The sequence below is a fragment of the Adiantum capillus-veneris genome, chromosome 5, assembly GCF_014529385.1.
Source record: "Adiantum capillus-veneris isolate H3 chromosome 5, ASM1452938v2, whole genome shotgun sequence".
Lineage (NCBI taxonomy): Eukaryota > Viridiplantae > Streptophyta > Polypodiopsida > Polypodiales > Pteridaceae > Adiantum > Adiantum capillus-veneris.
The window spans coordinates 44,950,020-44,967,505 of NC_140935.1; the positions used below are offsets into that span (position 1 = coordinate 44,950,020).

Here is a 17,486-nt window from a genome sequence, read left to right on the forward strand (position 1 = left end):
AAATCCATGAAAAAAGCGAGGATTTGGCGCTGTGTTAAAACTAGTTCGCTAGACGAAGGACCAATGAACTTTCAAGGCACTAAACAACAGACAAATCTAAGGCTTTCAAAAGAACATGTGAAACCACCTTCACTTCAATGGTCCAAAAAGCATAGTTACCTGTAAATTGTGATTTTCTCCCAGTATAAGAGGTCTCTGATTCACAGCCAAGTTGAACAAGCACTCTCGGCAATTTGTGATACATATGCGCCTAGAGCAAACAATCAGCTGTACCCTTTCACAGTGTTCAATTTTCACCACCTGCCATTCAGATACCACAAACAATTTGGTGAATATCAGTAGATTTTCTGTGCGGAAGCATGCAAGGTGAAGCTTCAGACAGAATGAAACAGCGCCTATGTAAGACGGAGAAAGCTTTCAACCACCACCCTACTATTTCTACCAAGTGTGCAACCCAAAAAAGCATGTCCCAAGCTGTACCTGCCCTTTTAATAAGTCACTGCAAAGCAGAATACAGTCCAATCATGCACATTTTAACAAATAAAGATTGTTCTTTACTATAAAACATGCCGCAGACTGTTGCAAAGTCTAAATAAAGAGAAGATACACATATACACGTCAATAGCACCAGTACAGCACATTCAACATTGTGCTGGTTGACTTTGAAAAAAAACAAAGCGTTTCAGTATAACCTTCTGCAGAAGCCACTATCAAACGACTGCGCAACACATTCCAGCCATGCAGCCTAGCCAAAGTCAAAACAGAAGCTTCCTGTTTTCTGAGAACCAAGCCCAAACCGACCCGCATTATACCGTGATCATAACCTCTGCACCTGGCGCAGCCGTCCCTGCCACACTGCTCTGCAAGACAAAGCTAGGAGAGCTCAACAGGTGGAGTGATGGCAACAACACTCCTGGCTCATAAGGCCACTCCCAACCTCTAGCCATGAGCTGCTTGCCCTTGTCATGCATAGCTTTGTATGGCTTCTCTCTCTTCATGTGTGCTGTTCACTACTCAATGTTTCATCACATAACATGCTTCTATAGAGAGCTGCATAACAATTAAAAACTATATTTGGTGTAGCTGATTCAGTCAATAGTACAAAGATTGTGTTCAATTTTCTTGGTCACAAGGCTGTGGCAAAGCCCCATGACCCCGCCTCACAGCTCCGCAAAAAATGAAACAGCAGCAAAGAAAAGCTGTGCGAGCTCAACAAGTGGAGAGAGAGAAACACCAACCACAGCAGGGTCGCTGGGCTGTGGCAAAGCCTGTTGCTGTTACGAAGAAGGGGGGGGGGGGGGGGGGGGGGGGGGGGGGGGGGGGAGAGAGAGAGAGAGAGAGGTCCAGATCCCCACCATAACCGACAGCAAGGCACCTAAAAATTAGTTCCCAACCAACAAGAATAAAATCCGGTAACAGCAGGCAGCAGGTGCACGCGCATGTAGAAAAAACAGTAGCACCGAAGATTACAAATTGCAATCGGAGCAGATAGTCAAATTGTAATCTCCCGCACACATGTGCATACCGAGAAAAACAGTGAAAAACCAAGCAAGCACCAAAGATTACAAACAGCAATGGGAGCAGATAGCTAAATCGTAATCTTCTCCTCTGGCACAGCTTATTGTTTGTTCCAACAAACGCCTCATTCCAAGTATCATGCACGAGTGCCATTTATTCAAAAATGGTCCTACACGTGCCTCCCGTTCTTTCACTCACACAATTCACATTAAATTCCTTAGTGAGCTAAGCCGCCGTGACCCTTAAAACCCCTACCTGTATTTTGAGACATGAGAACCGTCAAGCTCTCACGGTGTTTCCACTTCATCGCCCTAATTGCTGTCACACTTCCTTCCCCTAAAGAATCATTTTCATGATCAAAAACAGAATTAAAAACGTCTAAAATTAGATTGAGAACCTCTTTGTTGTGTGCTTAGTTTAGTTGCTCCCACCTAGAGCTCCCTTCTAAAGTGCCATTCCATTTCCCTAGGCATTGTTGGAAAAAAATATTCCTTGTCCGTCTATTACAAATGTTTAATATTCTTTTGAGTTCACGTGAAATTGGTCGGTCATTAAAGAGTTCCTTACTTTTTGAAACAATCTAATTAGACGACGATTCTTAAGTGATTGTTCCACCTTCATGATTTCACATTGCTCATGATGTTACAAGCTTGGACACTTCAAGCAAGAAATCAATAGCAACACACGAACAGAAACTTCAAAATCACTGAACTTTAGGGGAGAGAGAGAGAGAGAGAGAGAGAGAGAGAGAGAGAGAGAGAGAGAGAGAGTCGACATGGCACGGTGGAGTTCCGCGCCCAGAAGCATTGGCCCCAAAGACTTGCGCCCCTATCGGTATTTCTTTATTATTGCTCACAGCAAAGCACAACTCCCGAGGGTCCTGTGCTCTCAGACTCTATTCATGATTCTTTGCACAAGGAGAGGCCCACGGACTCTTTTAAACTTATGTGGGATGCCTAAAAGCAGAGCCTTGAAAAGCTTCAGTTCTAAAAGCACATTAACCCATTAGCATCAGCTCTCAAAAGCTAGCGTTGAAGACTCCAAAAGGAGCCAACGTAATTTGCGAAAATCCGTACAGTGTCACAAGGACGTGGCAACTGCTAACCTTAGTTGTTGGTTTCTTTCCGATGATTTTCGTTTAATTTTTGAGACCCTCTTTTTGAAGTTGCAAATGGCCGGACATTGCATGGCCAATGTGAAACAGTACTTTCACCCGCAGACGGGAAGTTGGTCGGCACTGGAATTCTAGTAGTAAAAGGGTGTCTAGGCTCAGTTCAAAGTCATTTAGGTCCCCTCGTCGCACTTAATAAGTTGGTGGATACTAGGAAACTAACTCAATGGAGGCACAGTGCCAAGGTGGGGTCACCTAGAGAAAATCACCTGAGAACTGGGCTACATTGCATTTTTAGATATAGTCCGAGTGGTGAAAGATGGTCAGATCATAGTTATCGGGGAACACCCCCTAGCCCCCGTTCCGGCGTTTTGGGGGGCAGTTCCCTTCCCGAACGTTCCGAAACGTCCCAAAACGGTGGCCAGTGCAAACCAGAACGGCCATTCCGGAACGTTCCGGAATGCCCCTGGAACGGCCAACGGCTACAAACAAATTTGGCAAAAATTGAAAAAATTGAAGTAAATGTTTGGGCTTCTTTTTGAAGTGTGCAAGGCCTCAAGGACTCATAAAATGCACCCCCCTCCCCCTTTCTCTCCACAAGCTAATCCTCAAGGCTCGAGCTCTCTCCCTCTCACACTCTCAAGATCTCTCCCTCTCAAGACTCACTCTCTCAAGGCTCAAGGCTTTAAGCCTTCAAGCTCTCCTCCTCTCTCTCTCTCTCTCTCTCTCTCTCTCTCTCTCTCATCATCTAGTCATAGCAAGGTTGAATGGTCTTCAAAACAAGTTTTTTGTGAGTATTAGAGTCAAAGCACTCTAATACTCCTTGTATTTAAACACAAGGAGCTAAAAAATGCACTACCTGGGTGTTTTTTATACCTCCCGTTCCGCGCCGTTCCCATTCGGGACCCCTAGCCGTTCCCCCGTTCCGCGGGGATCCCGTCGCCGTTCTCGTTCCGCGTTCCGGGTAACTATGGGTCAGATGACCAATGAGAGTCCAATGGAAGCATCTCCTAAAATTTAGGAAACTGCTATTTTGGGCCATGAAATCTGTTCGCATCATTAACTCCAGAATGACAAAGGGAACATTTTATTGCTCTGTTGCAAAGTCAATTGACAAACCAGTTGAGATATTTTTAAGCTGGAACCAATGCAGAAAAAAGTGCCATGTGGTGGCTCCAGAGTGACTTGCCAAGCTTGCATGAAGAGGGGGCACCCATTTCCAGAGAGAGCTGATTTTTTATCATTAAGTGACTACAGTGTGTGAGTAGTTGTGTGTGAGTAGTTGGTGCAGGTGAAGAAGCTTCGATGGAAAGCTTGCCTTCTCCCTTGCTCTATGTAGCACAATGATTCTGCTCTCGCGCACCTCTCTCCCCTTTTGAATACAGAAACGTGATGCCTACTCGAGGGCTGTGGTTTCATGCGCGATTGTCGAGGCAAGGGCCTCTTGCACAGATACTGGATTAGCTAGTTGCTAATCCCCCGCAGGTACATGTGAATTCGGAGAGATTTCACACGAGAAATCTCGTCCGATTCCGAGGGCAAGTAGCCCACAGGTGCAGGAGCTCGAGGACTTGCTACGGGTGCGACCGGCACAAATACAGCGTGCTGTGTATTTTTGCAAGTTTAGGGTTTCGGCCCTAAACGGTCCCTAATACTCCCAGGAAGTCCGGGGACGCGAGTAGACCACTGTCCAGGTGTTTTGGCGCATTTTCAGGGCAGAAAACAGAGAATTCAGCGTGCTGCAGATTCTCGCCAGGTTTTGCAAAGTGTCTGTATGCGTCGGGAAAGCCACCTATAGTGTGGGGGTACTGTCTGTGAAGCGTCCTAGTACAGTTCTGCTGCTGAAATCGGGCCAGATCAGGTCATTTTCAGCCCAGATTATGCGGGGCAGCTTGTAGGAGATCACAGGTTTTATTCCCACTTGAAATATAATAAAGAAATACCGAGAGGGGCACCAGTCTTTGGGGCCAACAGGTGTCGGCGTTTGCTTGGTAGCACTCTAGCTTCCAAGCCGTGTATGTTGGAGTGTTAATTCCCGTCAGAGGTTTTATTTGCAAGTTTCTCTATGTCCTAAAGTCTAAAGTAAAGTTTCGGGTGAAAGTTAAAGTCTACCGCCCTACGGGCCGGTTTCATGGTTCCATTGCCGGGACACGAATCACTCTTACCTCAAGAAGTGAGCCTCGGTTGGTTTGGTGAAGACACAGAGTACAGGAACGCGGGATTACACTATGGCTGACAAAGGGAAGGGCATTATGGAAGAGGGTTCCTCTTCAAAGGACAAGCAAGAAATTCCTACAGTATTTGAGGTTCGCGAGAGTTCACGGCCACGTCTGTCTGTACCTCTTGTTGATGTGAATGCTCCACCAGAGCAGGGCTTTACGACTGTGCAACTTGAAGATGATGCGTTCAAGACTCAGTTAGTTGCCGCTGTGAACGTGTTTTCTCGACTAGTGCAAAACCCAAGGTTTATGGAGTTTTTGCAAGCGCCATCAGTGTCACTACAGTCAAGGCAACTCACACAGCCCGTGGAGCCTGTTGAGGCTCAAGCCCAGGTACTTCATGCGTCCCAGCAGGATAGGGAGCACTCATATGTTGCGGAAAGGGCTCCAAAACAGGTTCCTTCCGTCCATGAACAGGTGGTTAGGACGTCTATTCTACAGGCTTTGCCAGCCTGCATGTTGCGTTACAGGGTGTCAGGGACAAGGAACTAGTTTCCATGAAATGCATTAGGTTTTTTCACCACCCACGGTACATCCTGGGTATTTCGGGGATGGATCTGTGTTCCAAAGTATGGCTGGTTATGCGCCTGGAAACCAGCAATATATGCCATGAACAGTGTTTGGGGGTATGCAAGGCATGATGCCAATCCCCATGTATGGTAGCATCGGCATGCAGCAAGGCTTTCAAAGCAACTAAGGCTAGTTTGGGGTGCCACAGGGTAATTTTGGTTTTTCTAGACAGCAGCCAGATATGGCACCTATGACGCAAAATGCCAATGGCCAAGATGCGTCGATGATCCCTACTACAGTGCCCATCAATTCCTTATGACAATTTGGGGGCATTGGAAAAGCCGAAAGCTTACAAAGAAGGTGGTGCAGTTATAAAGTTTAGCACTTTCAGCGACTTTGAGGATAAGGCAAAGGCTCTTACTTTCCTCCAGCAGTTTGATACAGCTTACGCAAGAGGGAATTTTACAGAAGCCTCTAAGGTCAGGAAAGCTGCCACTTTCTTGAAAGACCATGCGCTTACATGGTGGACGACCCTCTTGATGCAAGGACAGGCACCCGCCACATGGGTATACTTTAAGCTAATGTTTGCATCTGCGTGGCTGTCAAATGAATTTGAAGCCGACGTCATGACGGATTGGCACCAACTCATTGTGGCTACTTGCAAGAGCCTACAGGAGTACAATCGGAGGTTTTGTAAATCATTGCTCTCAATAACCTCCTACAGATTTGTGCCATTGACAGAGCAGATAGAGAAGTATCGTTGTGGGTTGCCTAAAGGGCTTCAAGATTACTGTACAAAGAACATAGTGGCTACTCTCACTCAGTTTATTCCATATGGAAGTTGCCACATTGGTCTTGCCTTGTTGAAGGGAGAGGACAGTTGATTTCCGGGCAACGTAAAAGGGGGGCAACAAAAGAAAAATTCAGTAAAAGCGGCTCCTGAAGTATCACAGGGGTCAGAAAAGGACAACAAGGATAAGGACTTAGCCGGGACTTCTGGAGTGCTGGCAAATAAGCCAAAAAGGAAGCCTTTTGTGTGCAAGTTGCTCGAGGAAAAGAAGGTCTTGATGACTGAAAATAAATGCTTTATATGTGAGCAGCCTGATCACTTTGCTGCAGATTGTTCGCAAAGGAAAAGGCCACCTGATTCGGATGATGAAGAAGATAAGAAAGGAAAGAAGCCTAAGCCCACGGCAGGTTTGGTGTCTTTTGACATCGAGTGGAAAATGAGGGGTCCACATACAAGGCAGCCCCTTCATTGTTTTCCAAAAATTATTAAAACATAGTCCCCGAGAGCCCAAAAAGAGGTCCCTCAGCTTTTACATCAGACTCTGCCCCAAGCAGTAGTCATCAGTTCACATTTCTATTGTAACAAAACCCAAATAAATATACTTCACCCCCCAGCTTATACTCGATAAGAGTTATGTAGAAGACATTTGCAAATGGCGAGCACCTCTTATTATTTTTTTATAAAGTTCCCAGACACAACAACATCCGCTTCCTGACTAACAGCTTATCCACTTGGCATTTAATATTAATATTGATACCACAATTGAACCAGAAAAGACATCACATGATCACACCAACACACCTTTTCCACGGCTCCCAGAACTATGATAGAGTCGGAGCATCCATAAACAGATGCATACTTCATGGGGGCTAGGATGTACACAACGGAGTCATGGCAATTGGAGACCTGCATCATTAAAGCAATCACATATTGGGGCCTGAATAAAAAAGTTAAAAGGAAAGCATAAAATAACCAGTCTATGTGCATACTGGGACACTCAAACTCTAGACTAATGACCTTTTTGTCTTGAAAAAAAAACCTAGCAGGAGTGTTCATACCAATGCAGACTCCTATGGACAATAGCGGTCACAAGAACACAGCACCCGGTGTCTTTTCAGACCTTTCATTTTTGCTACGTTCACACTCCCCATGTACATGAACAACAAATTACCATCCTTCTCACAATCTATAAGGTGGACCATACACAAATTCAAGCAAGGTTACGTGCAAAAAGTGCATGATCCAAACTCCCCCCACACAAAAATGATTAGCTTTACAAAAAGCAGAGAAGCAATCTAAACACTCTGAAATATTAACTAGGAAATATGATGCTGATGGCATAGTTTACCAGCTAAGAGCAGCCAAAAGATTACTAAATTACAAATTGTTCCAGTAACAATCTTTGGCAGGTTAAATGACTGGAGCTTAGAACAAAAAGCGCAAGCATACAACAACTCACACCTCCAAAGAAGGCATAAAATCATCTGGCCCAGTAAAATAAAAGCCTCAAAGCAAACACTCGCCTTAACAGATTCTCCATGGATCTCACTATCAATCTTCAAAACCGAAACCTTTGTAATTCCGTCAATAAATGTCAAGCCTTCTTGACACCGGTTTCTTGTCCGACTAGAGCCACTTGCGGGGGTGCCACGTGGACTGACTGGTGAAACTGCAGTGTTCGCACAAGCATCAAGCATGGTAACATCTGCCTCCCCTTCTGGTCCATTCTCCTTCCACCTTTCTTGACAATGATCTGACGCCATTGACAGGTGCTCCAGTACCCATTCAAGAACTTGGGGCAGAGGGACAGGCGCAGCTGGCATATCAGGATCAGAGTTTGCAAAAAATGGAGCTAATTGACTGAGAGGAACCATTTCAGAGCCTCTTTCTCCAACTTGAAGGAGAAACCCAAGATGATTTAACTGCTCAAGAGTCAACACCTGACATTTTTATCAACCAATGAGTAAAATCAGGACAGTTTGTTTTCCAGTAAAATGCCTCCTGCAGACCTAAAAGCTTCAACAGGGGTGAACAACAGCGTACAACTTACCACATAAAAAAGCACAATCTTGGAGCAAAAGAAGCCAGCTCAGGGCCAGGAGCAAAGTTGTAACATTAAAACTCATTTACACAATTCTCTGTCACTACTGAAAACCGTAAGCGACATCTAGAAGTGCTGTACAAATTAAGGTGCAATTAAGGCAACCATATAAGCACAACCAAACTTTCACATATAGCATGAAGCTCCCTCAAAAAAAGAAGCCAAGAAAAAGTCAATGTCCATAAAACATGAGCTCTGGTAGCAAAGTTCAAACTATTAAGTTCACTACATTCTCATTCGTTGCCCTTGTGCAGACCACAGTGAGTCCATGCTTTAAAATTGATCTTACTTTGTAAGGTATAGGTTAAGTTTTTTTTCTAGACCCTTTCATTAGTGCAGAAAATAAATTGCCACAAGCTCTCTCAAAATATTGAGAAACATGAGATGCAGAGAAAGACATCTTCACAGACATCCCACACACTCTACACACTCAAGACTCCGATATACCTCTGCTGCAGGTGCAGGAGGAAAAGAACAAACAGGGCCAAGTGCTGTAGACAGGCATTATCATTTCTGCTGCATCCAGTGTGCCCTTCCTCTACAGCGAGCCTGTTCCCAGAGGACGTGGATCAGCTCATACCAGGCGGCTCTACCTATCTCAACTTGGTGAGAGCGTATCCAGTCTATGGCAAGAGCACAAAAGTATCTGCTCTCTCCAAGAAGCCTGTACTACAAAGGTACTATCTGCTCTCATACTCAACTGAACAATCCCACCCCATGTGTAAATATAGTCACTAGAACAAGGTTGCTAGGTACAAAAATACGAAAATTAAAGTAAAAAAGGATCTCTAGAAAGAAAGCTCCTAACATACTCAGGTCTCAGAGACGAAATCTTTCATCCACAACTCCCACTGCAAAATCGATGTCTAGACACGTCCCAATCATGGCATAGATCATAGAACCACCCGCAAATGCATGAGGAATCTTGGCCATCTCAACACATTGCTCATAAGATTTGGGACAATCCACTTGGCTCAATTTTACACACACCAACTCTTCTCAAAAGAAAAGCAAACGCTTTCCAAATGACATATGAGGGGGCGGGGGGCTTTGAACCACCCCAAATGAAGTTCCTAACCAAGCGTCTAAGCTAAGACATGACTCCTGCATGGAGCGTCCAACACGAAGCACCAAAGCGAGGAGGACCTGGTTCACCAGGGCCCTACCACATGGACAAATGCAGAGAGGACCAGTGACATAGCTTCCTCCTCATAGACAGCAATAAGGGGCAAACTGCTGCTCAGGGAAGACATCTACTCCAACCTGCAAGCTCAAATATCTATATGTTTGCCCATTGCATTACCAACTGAAAGCCAGACAAGTTGTGCCAGTTCATGCGGGCACCATTAGCCAAGCAATAAACATGAAGAGCTCCACAAGTCAGGTGGGAAGAGAGAGAAGGTGGGTTGGGGGAGTGGGGTGGGTGGGTGGGGTGGGGGGGGGGGGGGGGGGGGGGGGGGTTTGCCAAGCATATATTGGAAGAACAACTAGGTATCATCGGCATGATCCTCATCCATCATAGATGGCTCCTGTACTAACCGAATAACCAAACCTCTAAGAGGAGGCTGCTGAGCTCCGAGAAAACCTCACATAGCCTCTACCACAAATAAGAACAAGTATGCTGCTAGCGGGCAGCCCTCTCTCACGGATCTAGAAAGCACAACTCTATCCAATGACGCCCTCCATTAGTCATTGCACCGTCATTGAGTGGTATGAGGCAGAAACACCTCTGATCCAAGACTGTAAAAATCTCGTCCAGAGTAATGTACCTCCAAGAATTCCCAATCAACTCTATAATATGCCTTCTCGACATCAATAAGGAGTACCGCAAGAGGGGTCTAGGACTCTGGATGAACCCGGCCCACTCTACTCCTTGATGAAAACAGAAGATATTGTCCAATATACATATGTTATAAACAAAACCTATCTGCAAGCCACGAATAAGATCTTGTATGAAGGGTCCCAATCTAGCATTGATCATCGTAGCCACAATCTTATAAACTAAAGGGAGAACAGTAATCGACTAGATTGCCAAAGATAAGTGGTGTCCCCTCCTTTGAAATAAGAGATATGAGACCATAACACATATACTTGGGCGTATGTCCAAATGCGAAGATATTCTGACAACCTCTCAACAACTGTCAATGCGATCCTCCCAGTATGTCAAGAAGAAGCTTCTAATGAGCCCATCCTCCCCTGGGCAAGTAAATTGCATGTATGGATGATGTAGCTGCGGTAACTCTTTGAAATGAAGCACCTCCAAGGCTAATTTGATGTGCCAACTAGCTTCTACTCGATGCGGGTTGTGGATGGCCACCACGAGGTAGATCTGGGGCTGATATGTGCACCCCGTGTGAAAGGAATGAAGGGCCGAATGATGGCTGCGAAGAGCAGTCTGAGACGCAAAAATGCAGTGATGTTTGCACACTGAGAACTATGGATGATGGCAGCAGATGGGGCGCCTCAAAGGATGCCAGAGGATGGGCAAAATGGAGAGGGCTGATGAAAACGCTGCAGCAAGAGAGGCGAGCAGAGGGAGGGGTTGCTTCTATAGGGATCTAATGGCCTAGAAGACCGCAAGCTAGGTTGCTGCCTTGTGAGTGCACACGTGTACATAAGTGACTTTCTGGGGATCTAGTGGCCTAGGAGACCGCAAGCTAGGTTGTTGCCCTGTGAGTGCACACGTGTACATAAGTAACTTTCTGGCACTTTCAGCCATACTCACTAACCAATGATGCACTTGACCTAGGACGTGAACCAACAAGTTCCCCTCGCACCAAACTACATGCTCGTCGGATGCCCATCGAAGTGTAACAACAACCGTCAAAACATGTGTACAAACCAGTTATGCAAGAGGATCTGGGCTTGTCTGAACATGTAGGCCCTCCGAACAAGCTCACAATATTGCCAAAACTAAATCCCTTGGACTCTATAGACAAACCTTGGCTCCAGAGACGTGGTAGTAGCTTGTCCACGTGGCACATAGAGCTATTTGCATAAAACTCAACTCCTCATCCTCGACTTCCTCTTCTCTTTCCACTTCAACTTCCTCTTCCACATACTTGAGCTCTTCCTCAAAGTCGTGAGTTGTTGTTGCATGGCCGGTTGCTGTAACGATAGGATTGGACTCTCCATCAAAGACGTGTCGATTGGTTCTCTCATTCCACTGTAACAAGCAAGTCACTAACAAGGGAGTGAGCAGACCCCACCACCACCACGAACTTAATTGAAACAACAAAAACTTGAACTTGAAAGAAAACTAAAAACTGAAAGAGGCAGTCGGGCAGAGTTCCCCACTCAGATCCGCTTGCCACTATAGTAGGCATCCCTTGCAATATTTCTTTATCATTGATCTTCACCGATGCAACTAATGGGAAGAGTGTCTTGCAATCTGCAAACTCGAAATAATCTACAAAGCTCTTCCAAGGCTACATATTTAAAGTCTCTTTATCTCAACTCTTGCTCCTCTGTAGTGGCCCAGTCAATCATTCCACGTTGTCACTTTGTGCCATACCACGCCTTCCACTACACTTTGATATGTTATTAAAACCACGGCTTGGCACCGTCATCCTTGCAATCAGGAGCGCGAAAAGCGCTGATTGGGCTGCAGATTTTCAGCCAGCTAGAGAGCGACTTGTGGCTACCTTCTATCCAGGAGACTACTACAAGTTTGCATTTTTGCATTAGGCTCAAAATCCACTATAAAAGTAGTAGTGTTTGTCACAAAGTGATGATGTGGCATGACAACCTGGACAAATTACAGTAAAAATGACACACTATAAGTTATAAGTTGGTTACAACTTATGGCATAACCAACTTATGGTACCCTGTCCGAAGGGACCAAAGGGACAAAGGAAAATTAACTTGCACAAGTAATGCTGATGTGGCAGATCAGTACACCACCGATCCTAACTTTGCAGACATCTTTCACCGGATACATAATGGGGAGCTAGTTGCAAGCTATTCCTTACGAGACGGCTATTTGATGCGGAAAACGATGTGTGTTACACAACCTTTGATGGACAAGGTTTTGATAGAGTGCCTTTGTCCATTTTTTCCCGGCCACCGCAGTACATATACCACCTTGAAGGTGTTAACCATTACTTTTTATTGGCCAAGGCTCTAAAAAGAATGTGAACACGTTTGTTGGCAGTTGCTTAGTATGCCAAAAGGTCAAGTTTGACAGGCATAAGGCACCAGGATTTCTATAGCCTTTACCCATACCCTCCCATCCCCGGAAAACCATTGCCATGGATTTTACTTCCCAAGACTAAGTGGGCAAGATGGCATTTGGACTCTCATCGACAGATTCAATAAACAGGCCCACTTCATGCCGAAGACAGTTAAGCCGATCATTTGGCGAAGCTGTTTCTCTCACAGATTTTCCGATTACATGGCATGCCTGAGTACACAGACCCCCAGTTTACTAGTTTGTTTTAGCAGGCAATCTAGGAGAACATTGGCACACGGTTGCAGTTCTCGCCCTCGTTCCACCCGCAGACAGATGGGCAATTTGAGATAGCCAATTCAATGGTTTTGGATGTCACAGCACATCTAACCCTATGTGTACATGGACAAGCTACTTCATGACACGGGTTCAATTAGCCTAGCTTAGGAAGTGTTCTGGTACTTTTGTGAGTCTGTTCGTAGACCGTGCATGTCCAGGCACTTAGAGTAGATGCATATCCTCTGGTTGCACACAGCATGACCATCAGATTTCAATCAAAACCCATCAGGAGCATTTTTACCGTGCACAGACCTATTTTCCCTCTTTTAGCCATTTTTTACTTATTATTAATAAGTGACTTTTGTTGGGAAACTGGGTAGGGCAATTTTGACAAGCATGTATATAAAAAACCCTAGCGCTAGCACTTTCTAGCAGAAGAGGTAGCAGGGACCAGACATCCAACAGTGCACCTTCTCAGCAAGACCCCCCCGACAGTCAACCCAACGTTTTCAGCCAATAAGAAGTCCAGCGCTTTTCAGCTTGCAGACCATCTTCAAGCCTCAGCGTTTTTGGACAAGCAAGATCATCAATCACTAGCAGTTTACCTAGCGTTTTCTGTTGTAGACCCCAGATCAGCCCTAGCGTTTTTGATCAGCAGGACAGCCTAGCGTTTTGCAGATTCGCCGCAACAGAACAACTAGAAGCATCAGCGTTTTCAGTTTTCAGCATTTAAACTCCGCAATAGAACCCCCGAACCTTGCAGATCTCACCTTCCCGCAACAGATCCTCGCCGGACGGTCAGATCAGCCACCGTTTGCAGATTCAGCCAGGAAAACGCAGATTTCAGCATCTGCGTTCTCAGCGCGTCGTCGTCACATCATCATCATCGCCGTCGTCACCGACATAAAGTCAGAATTCAGCAGATAAAGATTTGCAGATTTCAGCCCTTAGCGTTTTCAAATTTCAGCCCGTCTCGTCGTCGTCCTCATCGTCGGCAAGTCCATTGCATTGTAGAGATTTGTGCAATCAATAGTAGACGGCTCTCGCCATAGAGAGTGGGGCCTTCGGAGGAGGGTTTGACAACATTCTACTGTCGTATTCTTCTTTCTCTATCTGTCAGTCTCAGTACCTTCATTCACAGTGTTTATCCACTGTGTTTGTGATCATTTGCACTCTCACACTAAAGGAACGGAAGGCTCTCCCTTCCGTAAGTAAAAGGAATCCTTGAGCATAGTTCAGAGCACTCATCTTGAGCAAAGTTCAACATTCACTTCCGCTGCACCTTACATTGGTATCAAAGCTTTGGCAGTGTTCTGTATCACTCACGGAAAGAACCACAAAATTTTATTTTCTTTTTGCTTGTTGAGGTCGCACGTAACCCAAGTCCACTTGGGTCTGTCGATTCCTAATCGTGTTTTTGAAGAGTGACAAGAAACCCAAGAAAGAAGGGCTTGTCCAGCCTCCCCTTGTTTCTCTTTTCACTCATTGAGAGCGGACCGTGCACTTAGCGACCGGCCAATCGACGTGAGGTGAGAAAAAGCAACCTTGGTGTGAGCGCAAGGCCGCTAAGGGGTGCGCCATCGGGAAAGAGAAGAGCTCGAGTAAGAGAAGATCCTTCTCTAGCACAGATTGCAAGCGAAAGAAGAACCTCAAGACTCCAAAACCTCAAGACTCAGAAACCCAAGAACCCAAGACCCACAAGAACCCAAGTTCCTCGTGAACTTAAGAACCTAAGACTTCAGTGTATGGTCATTACCCGAAGCGGAATGGATACTTCGCATGGAGGTGATGAGCATGGCAGTGGTGAAGAAGAATTTTCCCCACCGGAGGTTTTTATGACCCTCCCCCTTCCCCATCTACGCCAAGGATTGCACCAAACCCTATGGAGGCTTGGCTCAAGTCGATGATGGACATGATGTTACACCAAGAAGCGCAACGCGTTACCTTGGATCTCGAAGCGCGCTTGGCGGCCGAGGAACGAAAAGAAAGAAAAGCAAAAAGAAAGGCAGCTATTGAGCGTGAGCGTGAGCAAGCGCGGTTGGCGGCCGGAGAAAGAAATGAGGTGTTGGAGTCAGAGCGTGAGGCGCAGAGACCCCTACGCATACAAGAGTCGGTCCGACAGGTTTCTCACCTCGAAACCCGAGCCGGCCAAAGATGTTGGTGGTTCATCAAGTGGCGCAAGCCGAGATTCGGACTCCAACAACCCCGCCGAGAAGTTGACTTTCAGTAAGTATGACGGTAAGATGGATGCTTGTGTTATTCATTCTTGGTTGCATCAATTTAATGGTTATTTTGCGGCAACTAAAAAGACAAGGAATAGCAAGGTTCTAACGGCAGCTATGTACCTTGCTAGTGATGCCATTAATTAGTACCACGCATGGCAAGAGGCGTCTTAGGGTTCTTAGGGTTGATCTGACATGCCAATGGACAAGGGAAGCTAAAGAAGCTACCCACAGGCCCATGAGCACAAGTGTCACGTGACACATCCAACCCTATGTGTCCGTGGACAAGCTACAGCACGATCAGGGTTCAGTCAGTCCAGTCAACCTAGATTAGAAGTGATCTGGAACTTTTGTGAGTCTATTCGTAGACCGTGCATGCCCAGTCACTTAGTGTAGATGGATATCCTCTGGTTGCACACAGCATGATCATCAGTATTCCCAACAAATCCATTAGAATCAGTTAGGAAATTTTTCCAATGCATTTAGCCTATTTTCCCTATTTTTGACATTTTCACTTATTATTTTTAAGTGGCTTCCCAACAAAAGTAGGTAGGGCAATTTTGCTAAGTTTGTATATAAGCAATCCCAAGTTAGCACTAAATGGCAGAAGAGGCAGCAGGAGCACCACTCAACAGGCACCTTCTCAGCAGGACCCCAAAGGCTTCTTGTCACGTGACACGTCCAACCCTATGTGTCCGTGGACAAGCTACACCATAGCAGGGTTCCCGTCAATCCAGTTAGTCTAAATTAGAAGTGATCTGGCACTTTTATGAGTCTATTCGAAGACCGTGCATGCCCAGTCACTTAGCATAGATGCATATCCTCTGGTTGCACACAGCATGATCATCAGTATTCCCTTGAGGATCCATCAGATTCAGTCAGGGGAATTTTCCAGTGCATTTAGCCTATTTTCCCTATTTTTGGTATTTTCACTTATTATTTTTAAGTGACTTTCCAACAAAAGTAGGTAGGGCAATTTTGCTAAGTTAATATATAAGCAAACCCAAGTTAGAACTTTCTGGCAGAAGAGGCAACAGGAGCTTCCCGCTCAACAGGCAACTTCTCAACAGAACCCACAGAACCCCCAACCTTGGCGCTACCTTTCCCCATAGCCTAGAGTTTTTGGATTGGACAACCTCAACAGTATCCCCCAAGATCTGGCGTTTTCAGCATTGCCTTGATCGCCATCATCATCAACATCCTAGCATTTGCAGATTCCTCTCATCGCCAGCAATCCCAGTTTTGCTAGCGTTTTCCAACCTCAGCCCATCAGCGTCCATCAAGCCAACGTTTTTGGATAAGGATACAAGCAGCCCAGCGTTAGTGGTTTTCAGCCATTGCCGCAGCAGAACACAGCGTTTTCAGCCCTATGGAACAGCAGTAGAATCAGCCCAAGTTGGTTGCAGAAGAACCTCCATTTTCAGCTATAAAAACGCAGCCAAAACAGTCATTTTCAGCTACCGAAACAGTCCTGAAATTCAGCAATTAGAAGACCACAGATTTCAGCCCTAAAGCCGTCGTCGTCATCGGCATAGTCCCAGGTTGCATTAGTCCATTGCATCGTCATTGTACCACTTTGTGAAATCATAAGTAGACCACTCTCGCCGACGAGAGTGGGGCCTTTGGAGGAGGGTTTTACAACGTCTCTGGTATCGTATCTCTCTTCTCTCTCTATCTCTCAGTCTCATACACTTGCATGCACAGTGTCCATTCACTTTGTCGTGATCATAGCACTTTCCACTAAGAACGGAAGGCTCTCCCTTCCATAAGAACTAAAAGGAACCTTGAGCACAGTTCGGAACACTCATCTTGAGCAAAGCGCAAAGAACACTTCTAAATCTAGACTGACTGGACCCTTGTCGTGTTGTAGCTTGTCCACGGACACATAGGGTTGGATGTGTCACGTGACATCCCCTCCTTTTCAAAGTGAGGTACTAGTACCGAACTGTATGGCGTCGAGGGAGATCGCCAATAGCATCCGGAATCCTGGCAGGGACTCTTCACCGGCCCACTCTGATGTGTGGGTCGTGCGGTACTTGAACTTCATAAAGGTCTGCAATGCTTGCTTCTTTGGGCCGCGCCGAAAGCGACACAAAGTCATCTATGGCTCCTTCAATGCTTCAACTTCGTCGAGAGTCATGCTTCTTTCTTCTTCAAGAATCTCCATGGCTGAAAATTCCTGAAACCATTGTGCTACCAGTTCTAGCCTTGAAAACATTTTTCTTTCAAAAATGGCCTTCTTGCATTAAGACCGCTCCCAAACTACGACCATAATAAGCATCTCAATCTACTTCGAATGACTTTTGCAGGTCTGGCAAAGCCAACACTGGTCCAGTAGTCAGTTTTTTCCCTTAAGTGCCTAAAAGGCAGTCACCTCTGTCGGTCCTCACGAGAAAGGGACTCCTTTCTGAGTCAATAAGTGCAAAGGCACAGCTACCTCTACAAATTTCCGACTGAACCGCTGGTAGTAAGAACACAAGCCCAAAGAGCTTCTGACTTCATGAACACTCTTCAAGTCAGGCCAATCGCGGATAGTGTCACTTTTGGCCGAATCCATCTGTACCCTTT

At 45.7% G+C, this 17,486-nt stretch overlaps 1 protein-coding gene across 1 annotated transcript in view; it reads right to left on the reverse strand.

Annotated features, from left to right (window-relative positions):
• LOC147457227 (uncharacterized) overlaps positions 1 to 17,486 on the reverse strand; it is a 76,215-nt gene that overhangs the window by 36,474 nt on the left and 22,255 nt on the right. Inside the window, exons 3-5 of the mRNA XM_086512186.1 lie at positions 7,672 to 8,088; positions 6,950 to 7,054; positions 160 to 300 (exon numbers count right to left, since the gene is read on the reverse strand). Coding sequence (XP_086368312.1) covers positions 160 to 300; positions 6,950 to 7,054; positions 7,672 to 8,088 — 663 coding nt within the window. The remainder of the gene's footprint in view (positions 1 to 159; positions 301 to 6,949; positions 7,055 to 7,671; positions 8,089 to 17,486) is intronic.